This window comes from Grammomys surdaster, unplaced genomic scaffold, assembly GCF_004785775.1.
Source record: "Grammomys surdaster isolate TR1022 unplaced genomic scaffold, NIH_TR_1.0 125701, whole genome shotgun sequence".
NCBI classification, from domain to species: Eukaryota; Metazoa; Chordata; class Mammalia; order Rodentia; family Muridae; genus Grammomys; species Grammomys surdaster.
In genome coordinates, this window is record NW_021620536.1 from 1,867,701 (window position 1) to 1,882,150 (window position 14,450).

At 43.7% G+C, this 14,450-nt stretch overlaps 1 protein-coding gene across 1 annotated transcript in view; it reads right to left on the reverse strand.

Moving 5' to 3' along the window:
- Positions 1-14,450, reverse strand: part of Mcoln3 (mucolipin 3) — a 26,496-nt gene that overhangs the window by 2,726 nt on the left and 9,320 nt on the right. The window contains exons 4-11 of the mRNA XM_028788108.1: positions 12,576-12,729; positions 12,043-12,127; positions 11,848-11,944; positions 8,481-8,580; positions 5,872-5,984; positions 5,630-5,779; positions 1,732-1,833; positions 1,524-1,646 (exon numbers count right to left, since the gene is read on the reverse strand). Of these exons, the coding sequence (XP_028643941.1) occupies positions 1,524-1,646; positions 1,732-1,833; positions 5,630-5,779; positions 5,872-5,984; positions 8,481-8,580; positions 11,848-11,944; positions 12,043-12,127; positions 12,576-12,729 (924 nt within the window). The remainder of the gene's footprint in view (positions 1-1,523; positions 1,647-1,731; positions 1,834-5,629; positions 5,780-5,871; positions 5,985-8,480; positions 8,581-11,847; positions 11,945-12,042; positions 12,128-12,575; positions 12,730-14,450) is intronic.

The window sequence follows — 14,450 nt, forward strand, 5'->3', positions numbered from 1 at the left end:
TCCCTCTCTCCCCTCTTCTTCCCTCCCTCCCCTCTCCTTCCCTCCCTCCCTCCCCTCTCCTTCCCTCCTTCCCCTCCTCTCTCTTTCCTTCCCTCCCTCCCCTCCCCTCTTCTCCCCTCTCTTCCCCTTCCTGCCCTTTCTCCCTTCCCCTTTCACAAAAAGAGACCCTTGAAATGATTTGAATGCTTCTGCAGAGATGCCCAGGTTCCAGACTCGAATGGTCCTTTATCTCATCTTGAAGCTCATCCAATTCAAGATAATGTCTAACAGTCAAGACAGTTCTCACAGCAAACTTTTTAAATATTCCTACAGGTTTTTTGTTTGTCTGTCTGTTTGTTTGTTTGTTTTGTTTTTTATGGGTTTTTTTGTATAGTTTTACAGATTTATATATGGTGAATTCAAACGGACTGAACAACTTCTTTGTTGGTAAAAGGAACAAACTTATCTAACATATTCCAAACAGGATGTCAGGCCGTGGAACAGATCAATAATTCTCATGAGGTGTTCACATCTGACTGATTTATAAATAGTGATACACTCGTTATCAGATCTATATGTCAATGTAGATATAAGTCTTTCCATGTTTTAAGGCTGAATTACCAGAGCAAAGGAGTTCATTTAGGAAGGGTAAACACTGTTGGTGTTTGATGACTGCTGGTTGGGGGTAGTCAGTGCGTGATCCTTGGTAGATTGCCCACACTCCAATGGGTGGCTCCCACCCATGTGGATGTGAGCAGCACTAATTACACCCAGTGGGTTATAAAAGAAGAGAACGTGAAGTTGGGGGGATGTAAGGGAGAATGTGGAAGGGGAGGGGAGGAATAGTAGATGAACATGATCAAAATATGTGCACGAGTATAATTCTCCAAGAATAAATAAAAGAATATTTTTAAAAGGGTAAAAGAGCACATCAGGTGTGTTAGCACACACGCGACATCCCAGTACTTGGGCAATAGAAGCAGGAGGGACCAGGACTTCAAGGTCATCCATGACTACATACATGAGTTCAAAGTCAACTGGAACACAGTCAAAAATAGAAACGGATAAACAATAGTAGTCATAAAAATAGAAGCCATTGGCCTTGTCATATGAGCTTCATAATGTCAGGAAGAGGGCTGGCTATCAGTACCTATGGTGGTTTGAATAGGAACGGCCCCCATTAACGAATGTGTTTGAATGCTTGAGCCGTAGGGAGTGGTACTATTAGGAGGTGTGGCCCTGTTACAGTAGGTGTATCCTTGTTGGAGGAAGTGTGTCACTGTCAGGACAGGCTTTGATGTCACAGAAGCTCAGGCCCAGGCTCAGTAGCACACAGTTCTTGCTGCCCATGGATCCAGATACAGAACTCTCAGCTCCTTCTCCAGCACCATGTCTGCCTGCACACTGCCATGCTTCCTGCCATGACAATAATGGACCAAACCTCTGAAACTGTAAGCCAGTCCCAGTTAAATGTTTTCCTTTATAAGAGTTGCTGTAGTTATGGTGTCTCTTCACAAAAACAGAGACCCTAACTAATAGAGTACCTTCTCATGGTAAGGGCCCAGCACGATCCATCCGCAAAAGCAATAGCCTAGGTAGATCATGGCAGCGCAGCAACAGAACCTCATGACGTTCGGCAGCGCTGCCTGGAGGGTCAGAATCAAGAGCTGTGGAAACAAGATGCTGTTAGATCCATCCATCCTTTGGTCAAAACGGTGAAATAGCTCAAGTAGACTCTGTAGGAATCCTTACATTGTACTTCGCAAAGAAACCCAGGTATCGAATAACGCCAAGCCAAACAAGCATGGTCGAAGTCCCAAGAAGTATGCTACAGACATCGTAGCTTGTGAGACTCTAGATAGAATAGGGAAAAAATGGTTAAATTGCAATATGTCAGTTAGGCAAGAAATATTAAATAGCTATGTGCCAGGAGCTGTTCTACGTGTGAAGAATAAAGCAACGGAGAAATAGTTTGTTTTCTGTTTTTTATCTTTTTTTTTTTTTAGCTTTCATAAAGTTTACACTCCAGTGGAATATATGGAGCAAAACCCAGCAATAGATTAATATAGCCTTCAGTACACTCACTGATAGTAAATGCTGAGGAGGAAGGCCCCTGGTGTGGGGAGAGAATGAATGGTAAGAATCTCGATGAATAAGAAACATGGAAGCCAAGATCTGAGGCAAAGAAATGAGGGAGAAAGTTAACCAAAAACCTAGAAGAGCCTTAGGCCCGTAGAGCATAGAGCAGCAATACAAAGGGCCAGAGGCAGCCGGGAGCCTGGTAAGGAATGAGCAGCAGATGGGGGTGGAGGGGGGTGAGGTAAGGGGTGGGTAGTGTAAGACCTCATGGTACTTAAAGTTGTTTTTGTCAGAAAAGGTCAGAGAGATTTGCGAGCCTTGACGAGGAGAGACATGAGCAAGTGTTGGCTGTGTGGCTGACAGGCTGACGGCAGAGGGCTGGGGAATGCAAGGGTTCTTGGAGTTGTGTGAGAGCAGGTAATGACTGGGTCCAGGCTGGAACTGTAAAGGTGACCAGCTCCTTCCCAAAAACAGAACATATAAATCCCCTCTAGGGTTAGACATAGGATTAGGAGAGGACTTTTATGGAAGAGGGGAGCTTCAGTGAACACATGGTTTGGGGCTTGAACACACAGAGAGGTGCTGTTCGTGGACTGGAAAGGCAGTGGGAGAAGAGGATTTGAACTGAGGAAGGCTGGGGGTGGGGGTGGGGAGGTCCGAGTTAGGTATGTTAAACCTGAGAAGATAAGTAGGTAGTCAAGACACAAGGTTGACATTTGGATATTCAGGCTGCAACCCAGAGACTTCTAAGGTGCAGCTTTGACACGTGTTGGTACAGAGGTACCAAAATATCTGTCTAGGTCGGAATGACAATACCAAGGCAGTGACAGGAAAGAGCTGCCCAAACAGGATGCCTCAAAACATCCTCACACTGAGGGTTGGCCCCATGAGAGGGAAGCAGCAAGGAAAACTGACAGACTGGGATCTAGTGGAAAGCTGGTAAGAGTCACCTCAGCTAAAAGGCAACGCATGTGGAAAGCTACTGATGGGTCAGGACAGAGAGTCATGATCCACGGACAACAGCAGAAAGGAATTTCCATGGCGACGTGACGCAGCCAGATCGGAAGACACACTGGAAGAACAGGTAGTAGGGGATCAGACTCATCGGCAAGATTAGGTACTACTTTGATATATTTTATCCTATAAACTGGAGACATGGGGAAATAGTTGGATAAAGGACCTGGAGTTTTAATTTTTCAAAAGGAGCAAGAATGTAGTATGGAGGAGTTAAAAGAGAGAAAGAATTGCCAGAGAGAAGAAAGAACCTGGGGCCAGCTCCTGAGAGGCAAGTGAAGGAGCTAGCCTTGGACAGCAGCTTACATCATTCACAGTATCAGAACGGGCCAACACTGGAGATGAGTAAGGGGTCTCTCTTACTCTATGAAACAGGAAGTGAGGTGAGGGCAGGAGGAAGTGCCAGTGGTTTCAGAAGGGTGGTCCAGAAAAATGAAGACAATGCTGGACACTATGAAGGATCACTGAAGAACATGATAGTTGATAAAAAGAAAAAAAGATGTCTTGCACAAAGCATCCCTGTAACCTCAGAATAAGGGAGGTGGAGGCAGGAAGATCAGAGTTCAAGGCCAGCCTCAGCTATATGGTAAGTTTGAAGAGAACCTGGGCTGCATGTGATACTAATAAAATAAATATTAACTATAAATCCACCATAATTATTTTTTTTTGGTTCTCTTAAGCTAAACTACACAAAAATATAGCCATATTATGGTAGCGGCTGGCCCATGGTGGGCACCATCTTGCCCCTTGTTCTCAGGCATCCGTGTCCTTCTTCCCCATAGCCCCTTGCAGGTGGGTTTGACTAATGTTGCTCTAGAGAGTGTGACCAGGAATGAAATCTGCTACTCTTGAGCCACGACTATGTGACACCGGAAAGCTGCCACCATCTGATATTTTCACTTCCCACAGCTGGAGCCGGTTCACGAGGCAACCCTGTGTCAACTGTGAAGTCAAGATGAGCCCTTAGCATCTGGCCAAGAACAAAATGCTGCTAGCTTGGGTCCCTGAATGACCTGACAACCTAGAGCCCTACCCTGACTGCTTCAGAAGAGAAAAGCAAGCTGCCCTTTGACCCAGGAAGATCAGAATCTCCTGTGTTTGGAGTCATCCTTGGTTTATACCAGGGTCCTGAATGATGTCCAGTTAGGCCTCGGTTTATACCAAGGTCCTGAATGATGTGTAGTTCATTACGACAAGACAAAGCAGGTATAAAGGTGAGCAAGACTCATCTGGACATTGTTATTTTATTTTATTTTATTTTATTTTATTTTATTTTATTTTATTTTTGCTTGAGAAGAAAGGCTAATTCTAGGCTAGATTGATCTTATTTTAGGAGAATTATATCAATGGGAAAAGTAAGAAGGTGAGCATATTTTTACATTGAAAGGACAAAGGAAGTAAAGCTAGAATGAACAGGGTAGTACTTTGACCTCCTTCCCCTCCTCCCACACTGCTCCTCTTCCTCCTTCCCCCTCCTCCCCCTCCTCCTCCTCCTCCTCTTCTGGTTGGTTATCTTAGCTTTAACGTTTTCTGTGAGAACTCTTGACAACTCAGCATCCTTTCCTCGGTGCATATTTGATGTATGTGACCTGGAGACTTTGAACTCTCTCAGTCTAGCTCAAGCACTTTGCGGCCACCCAGATGATACTGACCTATCAGTTTGTGGATTACGATTTTTAAAACTCTGCTTGAGAGACTTCTAGCAGCCGAGTGGTCCTGGTACACACCTTTAATCCCACTACTCAGGAGGCAGAGGCAGGCAAAGCTGTGAGTTCAAGACCAGCCTGGTCAACAGAAAGAATTCCTAGACAGTCAGGACTCCACAGAGACCCTCTCTCAAAAACCAAAAAAGAGATAAAGGTAGATATAGATATAAACTATAGATATAGATGATTTAGATATAGATGATATATAGGTATAGTTATAGATATGTTTATATAGTTATAGATATAGTGATATCAATATAGATATAGTTATACAGTTATAGATATAGTGATATAAATATAGATATAGTTATATAGTTATAGATATGTTTATATAGTTATAGATATAGTGATATAAATATAGATATAGTTATACAGTTATAGATATAGTTATAGATATAGTTATAGATATAGATAGATAGACAGATAGGAAGGTAGATAGAGAGATGGATAGATAGACAGAGACAGACAGACAGACAGACAGACAGACTTCTAGATTTAAGACTTAACTAGAGTTAAAAAAACCTGCTGTTGCCGAGCAGTGGTGGCGCATACCTTTAATCCCAGCACTTGGGAGGCAGAGGCAGGCGGATTTCAGAGTTCGAGGCCAGCCTGGTCTACAGAGTGAGTTCCAGGACAGCCAGGGCTACACAGAGAAACCCTGTCTCAAAAACACAAACAAAAAAAAAAGAAGAAGAAAAAAGAAGAAAACTGCTGTTGTCAGTTTCAAGTTAACTGAATACAAAGCCCAAAAGAAAGATTTGCTTTGAACTTTTTTCATAATTTGGAGAACTACATTTTACCATTATGATAATTTACCATTGTGATAGCACAGTTGGGAAGAACAGTCTTACCTTGGCTTGGATTTCCATTTTCAGAATTGATCCAACGATTGTCAGTATGTCACTAACGATAATCATAATGTACCACCCGTTGATGAACTCCATCTGATCAGAGGCCGAAACTTCCTTCTTGTAGTGAAGAAGAAAAAAGTTGACAAACTCCTTTTGGGAAGAGGAAAGACACAGTGGGTGAGCTTCGGTGTGGCTGAGCTGTCAGCAGCAGCTGAGCACGCATCTTGGGGAGCAGGGCTTACCTGCTGAAGCTGAAGACCCCTAATCACAGACCTGGCACAGAGCACCAGCGAGGTCAAGCAGGTCAGAATGACGAAGGCATCAAAGATCATCATGTAGTGGGTGTTCTTCTGAACTGGAAGACAGAGGCCAAGGAAGCATTAACACAATGATGTGACTTCTTTCTCAAATAATTCAGATAATTCAAATGTTTCAGAATGACAAGGACAGGAAGTCCTGCGAGCATTCTTTCCATTAGTATTTAAAGAAAGCTGAGGGTCCTTCAAAAACAAAAAAGTCACTGCAAATCAAAGATCTTTCATTATCAGCCTATGGCCTTTATGCTGACTAGGTCCTCCTTGTGGGTATGATATGCACACCCATTATCCCAGTAGTCAGGAGCAAGAAGCAGGATTACCATGAAGTCTAGGCTAGCTTGGATCATATACTAAGTTTGAGGTCAACCTGGGCTACATATAGCAAAATCCTCTAAAAAAAAAAAAAGTCAATCAGTAAGCAAAGCCTTCCAACTCCTACATTGCTTGATAACATAACATTCTTAGCTGGGTATAAAATATCCATTGAGCATCCTTATGAACCTGACACTTTTCTAGGTGCTGGAACACAGTGGTGAAGAGACAAGGCCCTTGACCTAACAGGAGCATGTGTGACCATGAGACAAGCAAAGGGGTGAGCAGGTCCATGGGCAACAGGTACAGATGGAGGGATATAAGAGACGTTAAGTCACAAGCACAGACGGTGCTCAGCACACTTCCCTCCTGATTCCGTTCCATACACTTTGTATTACAGGATCCTCACAACAGCCCCTATGAAGCCATCGGGCTTACCCCCACTTTGAACTTGAGAAAACGGAAACACAAGGAGGTCCCATCATTTGCCCACGCCACAGAGCGAGTAAGCAGCCCAGTTGGCGCTTAAACGTTCACAGCATCGCCACCCCGCATCAGGTTGTTCTGTTTGGTTTTAGTCTTGTTAGGGGATATCATCAGCTCTTGCCACAAAACTACAGAATCAGAAGTGTTGTGTCCTCCAGACAAGGTCATGTTTCAGAGCCATCACTCCATACTGGAGAAGGTAGCCAGGAAAGAGGCCTCACCAAGGCTTTAACTGAACCTGAGCGACAAGAAACAAACAGCTTCTGCCAGGCTTGGTGGCTCACACTAAAGTCCCAGCACTTGGAGACCAAGGCAGTAACATCGTGAGTTTGAGGATAGCTTAGGCCATATAGAGAGACCCTGTCTAAGCAGTGGAGAAAAAGAGGAAAAGAAGAGAGGGGAAGAAAGGAAAGAAGAAAGGAAAAGAAGAAGAGAGAGAAAATGGAAGAGGAAGAGGGAATGAGAAGAGGAGGGGAGACCTTTTTTTAGCCATATTGAAATCCTGGAGAATCATAAATGCTGTCGTGGCCCACGTGCTGGTGCCATCAAAAGAGGCAGCAGCCACCAAACCCAAGTTTATCTCTACCAGGCTGCTGTGAGGAAGTAATTTCAGAGAGAGCTGTAATAAAGCCTACTGCTGGTGTTTGCCCAGTGCCTCTAATGGCTGCCCAAATGTCTAAAGCTACCTTAGAAAACTTAAAAACCAAACACAAGCATTGGAGAGACAGGCTCTATGCCAGGCACTTTGGGTGCTCCCATCTTCCCTATGTGTGATGTTGCTCACCAGTGGCAAAACAAGTTTGCACTCCACCTAGGCAAGTCTGTGACAGCAACGAGGCTTGTGATTCCAGAGCCTCAGACACTCATACACAAACCCTACATCGGCGACTACCCTCATGTTGGTCTGACACTCACAGATTCCAAACCCAGCTCAGATCTACCAACTCTCTTGTGTAAAGCAGAGGAAAGTGAGTCTTAGCAGGTGTCCAAGATACTTCCTCTTCTCGGTAGAGCCCCTGTAATCTCTTGTGTTGTGTAACCATGAGCAAAGTGCAACGCAGCCTACCATTTGGGCTACTTAAGAAGACCTAGATAACGGCTCAGGGCAATTCTTTCCTGGCAGTGTTTTCCTGTTCCTGACAGAATTCGTTCTAATCTGAATTTTTGTTTGTGTTTCTTTTTTTGTTTTGTTTTTTGTTTGTTTGTTTTTTGAGACAGGGTTTCTCTGTGTAGTCCTGGCTGTCCTGGCACTCACTCTGTAGACCAGGCTGGCCTCGAACTCAGAAATCTGCCTGCCTCCCTCTGATTTGTTTGTGTTTCTAGAACAGATTTTTCTTCCCACATCACTGAGGTTTTTAAGCCAGATGAAAGGCCACTACAACATGACATAGCTTCAAGATCGAATCCTCCCTTCTCGCTCGATGTAAGACCACAGGTCACTACACATCGCTCTTGAGCCTTGGTTTCTTCATCTGCAAACATAAGGATTCTGCTGCTCACTGAGATATTTAACAATATTAAAAGAGGAAAATAGGTATACGTAATGCGTTCAGTGTAGACCCGTGAGTATGCAGTTGGTAAGGAGAAGAAGGTAAAGAACTATTGGATGCTATTATGTAGTGTCTGAATCACCAGACATCTACAGCAACCCAATCTGCCTTCAGAATGTGAAGGGCTTAGGACTGGTCCAGTCTTTTACTTCACCATCCAGAGAATGCATAGAGTTTATGACTTACTTGATCCAGACACATGCCAGTCTTTGCATTCTCTGATAGAAATGTCGTTGTCTAAACTTATTTTGATTCTTCCACTGTGAGCCTTGTTATCGAATGTTATCTGTAAAGACAGGAGAAGGGGTCCAGGATGCATAAGTAGGTTTTGGAGTCAAGATAGGTCTCTGAATCCACCGGGAAGCAGTTCATCGAAGGACATGGGACGTGCTGATCCTCGCTTCTGACCAGCTGGTACTGGTCTCTGTTAATCCCTGAGGAGTGCCCCTTTATTTCTATGTGAGGCGATAACATTGAATTCAATCTGCTGTAGAGAGATTTTAGCATCTACACCCCATGTTTCTAGGATGCATTCTAGCCCTGGACACCTTAGCAAACAAGAGTGTTCTCCCTCCTGTTCTGGATACTTAGCTTGGATGCTGAATTTGTTCAGGTTTCTTCTGCTCACCTTCCCATAGAACCTTAGCAACTAACAGTTTTTGGTGTTCAGGCAAATTATGTAAACACAGAAGCAGAAGCACAGAAACATCCCTCCTGTCCTTAGACACCCCAGGTGGAGAGGTGTTTTGCTTTCTTTTTTTCATTCTGGGTCTAGATTTCACCATCACTCTGACATCCCACGTATTACAAAGGGCCTGGTGACTGAGTTCTAGCATGTCTTGCTTCTGAGATAACCAGTTGAAGATAATGGTGCAAGCAGCACAAGCTACAGCACAGCAATGCTTTGTGTGATCTTCCTGTGTCTCCTTCTAACTCTCTTGTTTCTTCCATACGGAGAGAAGGAAAGAAAGGCAAGAAATTTTACCTATATTTTTTGTCCTGTTTCCACCCCAAAATGGGAAAAGTTCACTTGAAAGTCCTTCATGTATACTTAGTCCTAAATAAATCTCTACCTTACTCCACTCCACCCCCATGCTCAGGGAATATCACAGAAGCAGAGCCAGAGAGACTGTAAGACAGAAGATGGGAGGACTCCTGTTAATGGTGTCTTCCGGACATAACAAAGCGACTGTACCCATGAACTCATAGCAGCACAAGATCAAGTCAGCTGGCTTTACAGCATAGAAGGAGAGACACGTTAGACCACACCCTTAGCTGAGGAGCTATTGGCACCTGATGGCTACTGGAAAAGAGTCATTTTTGTTTGGATGTGTGGCCTCTGATAAGTTGTCCATGCTCAGGGGAACAACTCCTACCTGTGCATACTCAGACAGCATCAACTGGACTAAAGTGGGAAGATTGTAAAACAGTCTGGGAAGAGTTGGAGGGGGACAGTGTTGGTGAATATGATCAAAATACATTGTACTTATCTATGAAATTCTTGAAGAACATTTTTAAATGCTCAAAATCCTCTGCCGTTGGGTTTCATTGAAGTTTCTCCACACAGAGAAGGCAGACAGAGCTTCAAGAATGAGGTTTTAAGTAACTTCAGAGTCCAGTCAGTCTGTGTCCCTTCGAGATGGAGTATCAGCTTCTTTCCCTACACAAATGAAGCCACTGCCATTGGCTGCCCTCCTGACAGTGGCCGAAGCGTACAGCCTACACCTCACACGAGGAGATGCCAGTGCCATTTGATGGGGTGAAAGCCCTGACCCATGAGAAAGAAGTCTCTGTCCACATAAAGACAGACCCTCAAGGACTGATGAGGACTAAGCAGATATATTGAGTTACATTTCAATAAGCCTCAGCAGAGGCTGAATTTCCCCAAGAAGAAAGGATTCTAGCTGGGATTTTAAAGGAGTATTGGGGGGGAGAGATCACTACAATTGAAGACCTGCACACTTGCTATGCAAGCATGGGGCTGACGCTCAGATCCCCGGGATCTATATGAAAGCCAGGCATGAGAAGCATGTTTGAGGCACAGATACAAGTACACACACACTATACACATCATGTGTCATACACATGTGAATATATATATACAACATATACACATGCTAAAAAATCATTCAAATGTTCATACACCTAATAAAGAATCTCAACAAAAAAATCAAGTGAGACTTGTGAATGCAAATGAACTATAAACCAAACTTAGCACGCATAGGCAAAATTTAAATACTATTTCAATTAATCTGGCATGCATATACTGGGGATTAAGATGTCAGAATTGAGCCGCTGGGGAGGATCCAGATTTCACAAGCATTTTCTTGATCCATTCAACAAATAATAGCGTCTCCTACCACGTGTTGTCTGAGGGAGAAGATATTAATTAATAAAGTGGTTGAAAGCTTCAAGGAGCTTTCAGCCTAACAGAGATTATGTCAAACACTAGAAAATTCTAGAATACAGAGTGAACTGTCAATCATATAAAATATAAAAAGAGGAGAAGATAAACACAAAACAAAAGCTTATTCCAGAGAACCCAATAACTCAGGAGGCACCCTGGGAGATTACAAGAATTCTGAAATCATGAAACTATCATTTCTCAAACTCAAGATAGAGAAGACTTGAAGGTAGCTCAAAATTTTTAAAATCAAGTAATTTTGATGACTCATAACTCACTGGTTAATACTAGGATCAACATATATAGTACAGTTCAAAATCCTCTTCAAATTTGGGTGCTTTTTTATGTTAAACCACCTCTGTGGTCATTATATTATATGATGGAATATTATTTCACTCCTATCCTGAAAAGTCAATGTTTCACAACAATTAATCAAGCTTCATAAATGCTAGCTACTGCAAAGGCCATACAGTCAGGATCATATGAAGAAAGGGTTTTAAATTCTGTCATATGTAACAGGATGTGTTATTGATACATCTTTTTTAAAATCACATTTATTCATTTAGTGTGTGTGTGTGTGTATGTGTGTGTGTGTGCGTGCGTGCTCACAGCTCCATCTGCAATTGGATACATACAATACAGAAGGGGAGGCAGAAGAAGAGAGATGAACCAGAGCACTCAGGGACACACAGGGAAGTTAAGAGCAATAATCCAAAGATTACAAACATTCATCCATGATGAGGAAGCTCAACAAAGACCCCTTGGTAACTATGGAAAATTGTCTGTCTGTCTGTCTATCTATCTATCTATCTATCTATCTATCTATCTATCTTTATTTCCCCCCTCCCTCTCCCTCTGCCCCTCATCATACTGATCTTTTGGTCATCTGCCGTGCACCAGACGCCATACTGGAGACAGTAACATACGAGGTGCGTCCCTGCCTTACAGAACATGCACCAAGATGCAGAAGACAAACAGCAAGTTAGCAACACGCATATAACAGAGCTGGTTGGAACAACGTCCCCAGGCACACTGGGGTGGAGCATCCTATGTTTCTGACAATGCCTTAGCACCAGTAAATGAATCATACACCTCGTTAAAATAACTTTTCTCTAGACAGGAGCCACATTGAGCACAGCCCACACTTACAGTCAGAGTGAAGTCGTAGCAGTCAGGAAGCTCCTGGTGGCGCACCGTCTGCAGATTGATGGCCTTGAGCTTAAACTGGAGCTCTAACGTCAGAAGTCTGGAAAGCAGAGGATGCTTGAGATGAGGGAACACACGCAGAGCTGAGCTGTGGGGTCACACGCAGAGCTGAGCTGGGCGCCCCTCTGCTCTCCTCACCTGTGGAAGTCCAGGCTCAGGTTGAGTTTGTTTTCTCCAGGCGTTCCGAGGTGGAATGCTTCATTTGGCTCAATAAGGAAACATTCTGCCACAAAAAGAAACAAAGCCATAGGTAAAACTGCATCTCCTAAAGACAATGGTTAAGGTCAGTCACTCACGTTGATTTCTTTTAGAATCAAGACTGTAAGAAAACAGTATGCAAGACCTCAGCCCTTGTCCTGTGTCTCCTGTCTTTAAGATGTGAGACATTTTTGGAGTGGTTGATGATTTAGAAAGACTCAAACTCCATCTCAGAACGTCATCCCTGCTTCTAGTTCCCCAATGCTTTCTTTACCTGCTTGCTTTTCTTTTGAATTCATGAGTTTTATAACAAGAGGTTCACAATAGAAATTGACACATAAGAACTTCTGTATAGTTCTTCCTACGCCATTAAGGGCACCGCCCATCAATGTTTTCAGAGGTGAAGCTGTCGCAGGGCTTAGGTATAAATCAAGGAGTTAAAAACAATAGTGGAGGTTGGAGGGGATCATCACCTGTTTCAACTTCTGGATCGATGTCGAAGGTATCGTTCCCGGGGCAGATGGTTCCTTGCCTGTAGAAGTGCTGACAGATTGCCATAGCTGACTGCTTAGTCCCCTTGTTCTCATACGCATGGTTGCCGACAGAGATGTTTCGAAGCTGCAAGTACTTCACCCAAAAAGAGAGACAGGAATGGAACACCAACCAGGGCCTAAGAGATGCCAGCCAGGGCAGAAGCAAAGCCATGATAACTCTTCCTGGCTGTGTCTTTCCTTGAGGTGTAGGAAACGCACCCTTGGATGCTGCATCTGAGAGAGAGAGGCTTTAAAGAAGAGTAGTGGAGATCAGACGGGGCAGTTACTGGCTCCAGGGGAGTCCCCACAGAGGCCTCGAATACTCAAATGCTTTGTACAGTCTACCCAGGAATTCTCCAGGGCAGCTGCCTCGGACCACAGTCTCTCTCACACTCCTGCTCCAGAATCTTCTGGTTTGGCGAAAACCTCTCACACAGATGCAGCATCCCAGGTCATTCTTTGACTGGTAAAGTAAAAGCAAATTAAAGTTTTGCAGCCAAGCACTGCAGCTACAAGAAGTAAAGCAGGTACATATTGCTCATTTGTGGTCCTTCCCTGTCTTCAGACCCCATATGATGAGGATTCTGAACCCATTAACAAACCATTCTGTTTTTATCTGATACTTCTGCCTTCATGCGGTAATTACATCAAATGCTGTGGCAGTGAGCACTGACGGAGGTTTAGATGCATCTGTGGACACTGACAGAACGTGTATCCCTCAGATGTATGTATGGATAGGAACAGAATATGAATCTCTCTATTGCGTGAGCAGTATTGTATAATACAAGCTGTGGGTTTTGGTGGATTCTTTAGAAAGCAGAGGCCCTGAGGTCACTGAGTGGAGACTAAGAGAAAACAGCCAGATTCAGGAATTAACATGCTATGTTTGATCTGATTGGTCAAACAGTTCTGACATAACAGGGCCCGAGGGACTATGTGGACGCTTCTCCCGTCTGTATCCCTTCCATCATGGAGGCCACAGCAAGGAGATACAAGAGCTGAGAGTGTAGATACCTTGATCCTAGCCTCTCAGAACTGTGAGAAGGACACAGCTTTCACTTATCCACCTGCTGATCTTTTCCTATAGTAGCAGAAAGAAACATGGCGGTTGAGATAAGGACTCCTCGTGGAAAGAAAACGGGGATCTAGCAGCAGAGCAGCTCTAGGGCTGGGTGCAGTGTTTTGAAGACTGAGTTTAGTTCTGCTGATAAAAGTAGAGATGTTTTTACAAAGAATTTACCAGGCCTTTAGTCAGGCAGGGTGATTGCTTTTCAGAGGTGGAGGCAGCAGGATCAAGAAATCAAAGCCAGCCTCTGCTTCAGAGTTTGAAGTCACTTTATGTGACATCAGGCCCCATCTCAAAACAACAAAAAATGATGGACTGTTTACTTCTTGTCTCTGCATACTCTCTAAGACACATACAAATCTAGTACAGTGTTTTACAGATACTTGATACATTTAAAAGTTAAATCTAGGGCTGAGAGATGGCTCCGTGTGTCAAGTGCTTACCACCAAATCTTGAGGACCTGAGTTCAAATCCCCTAAATCCATGGAAAACCAGGCACAATAATATGCATCTGTAATTGTTCCTATGATAAACCATCAGGCAGAGACAGGCGCATTCCTTAGAAGCTCACAGTCCATCTAGCTTAGTATATGTAATGATGAACCAGACTCTGACCTCAGACAAGGTGGAAGTTGAGGACTGGCAACCAAGGTTGTCCTCTGAGCTTCACACAAATGCCATGTCATCTCCTGTACAAACATATCTCTCTCTCTCTCTCTCTCTCTCTCTCTCTCTCTCTCTCTCTCTCT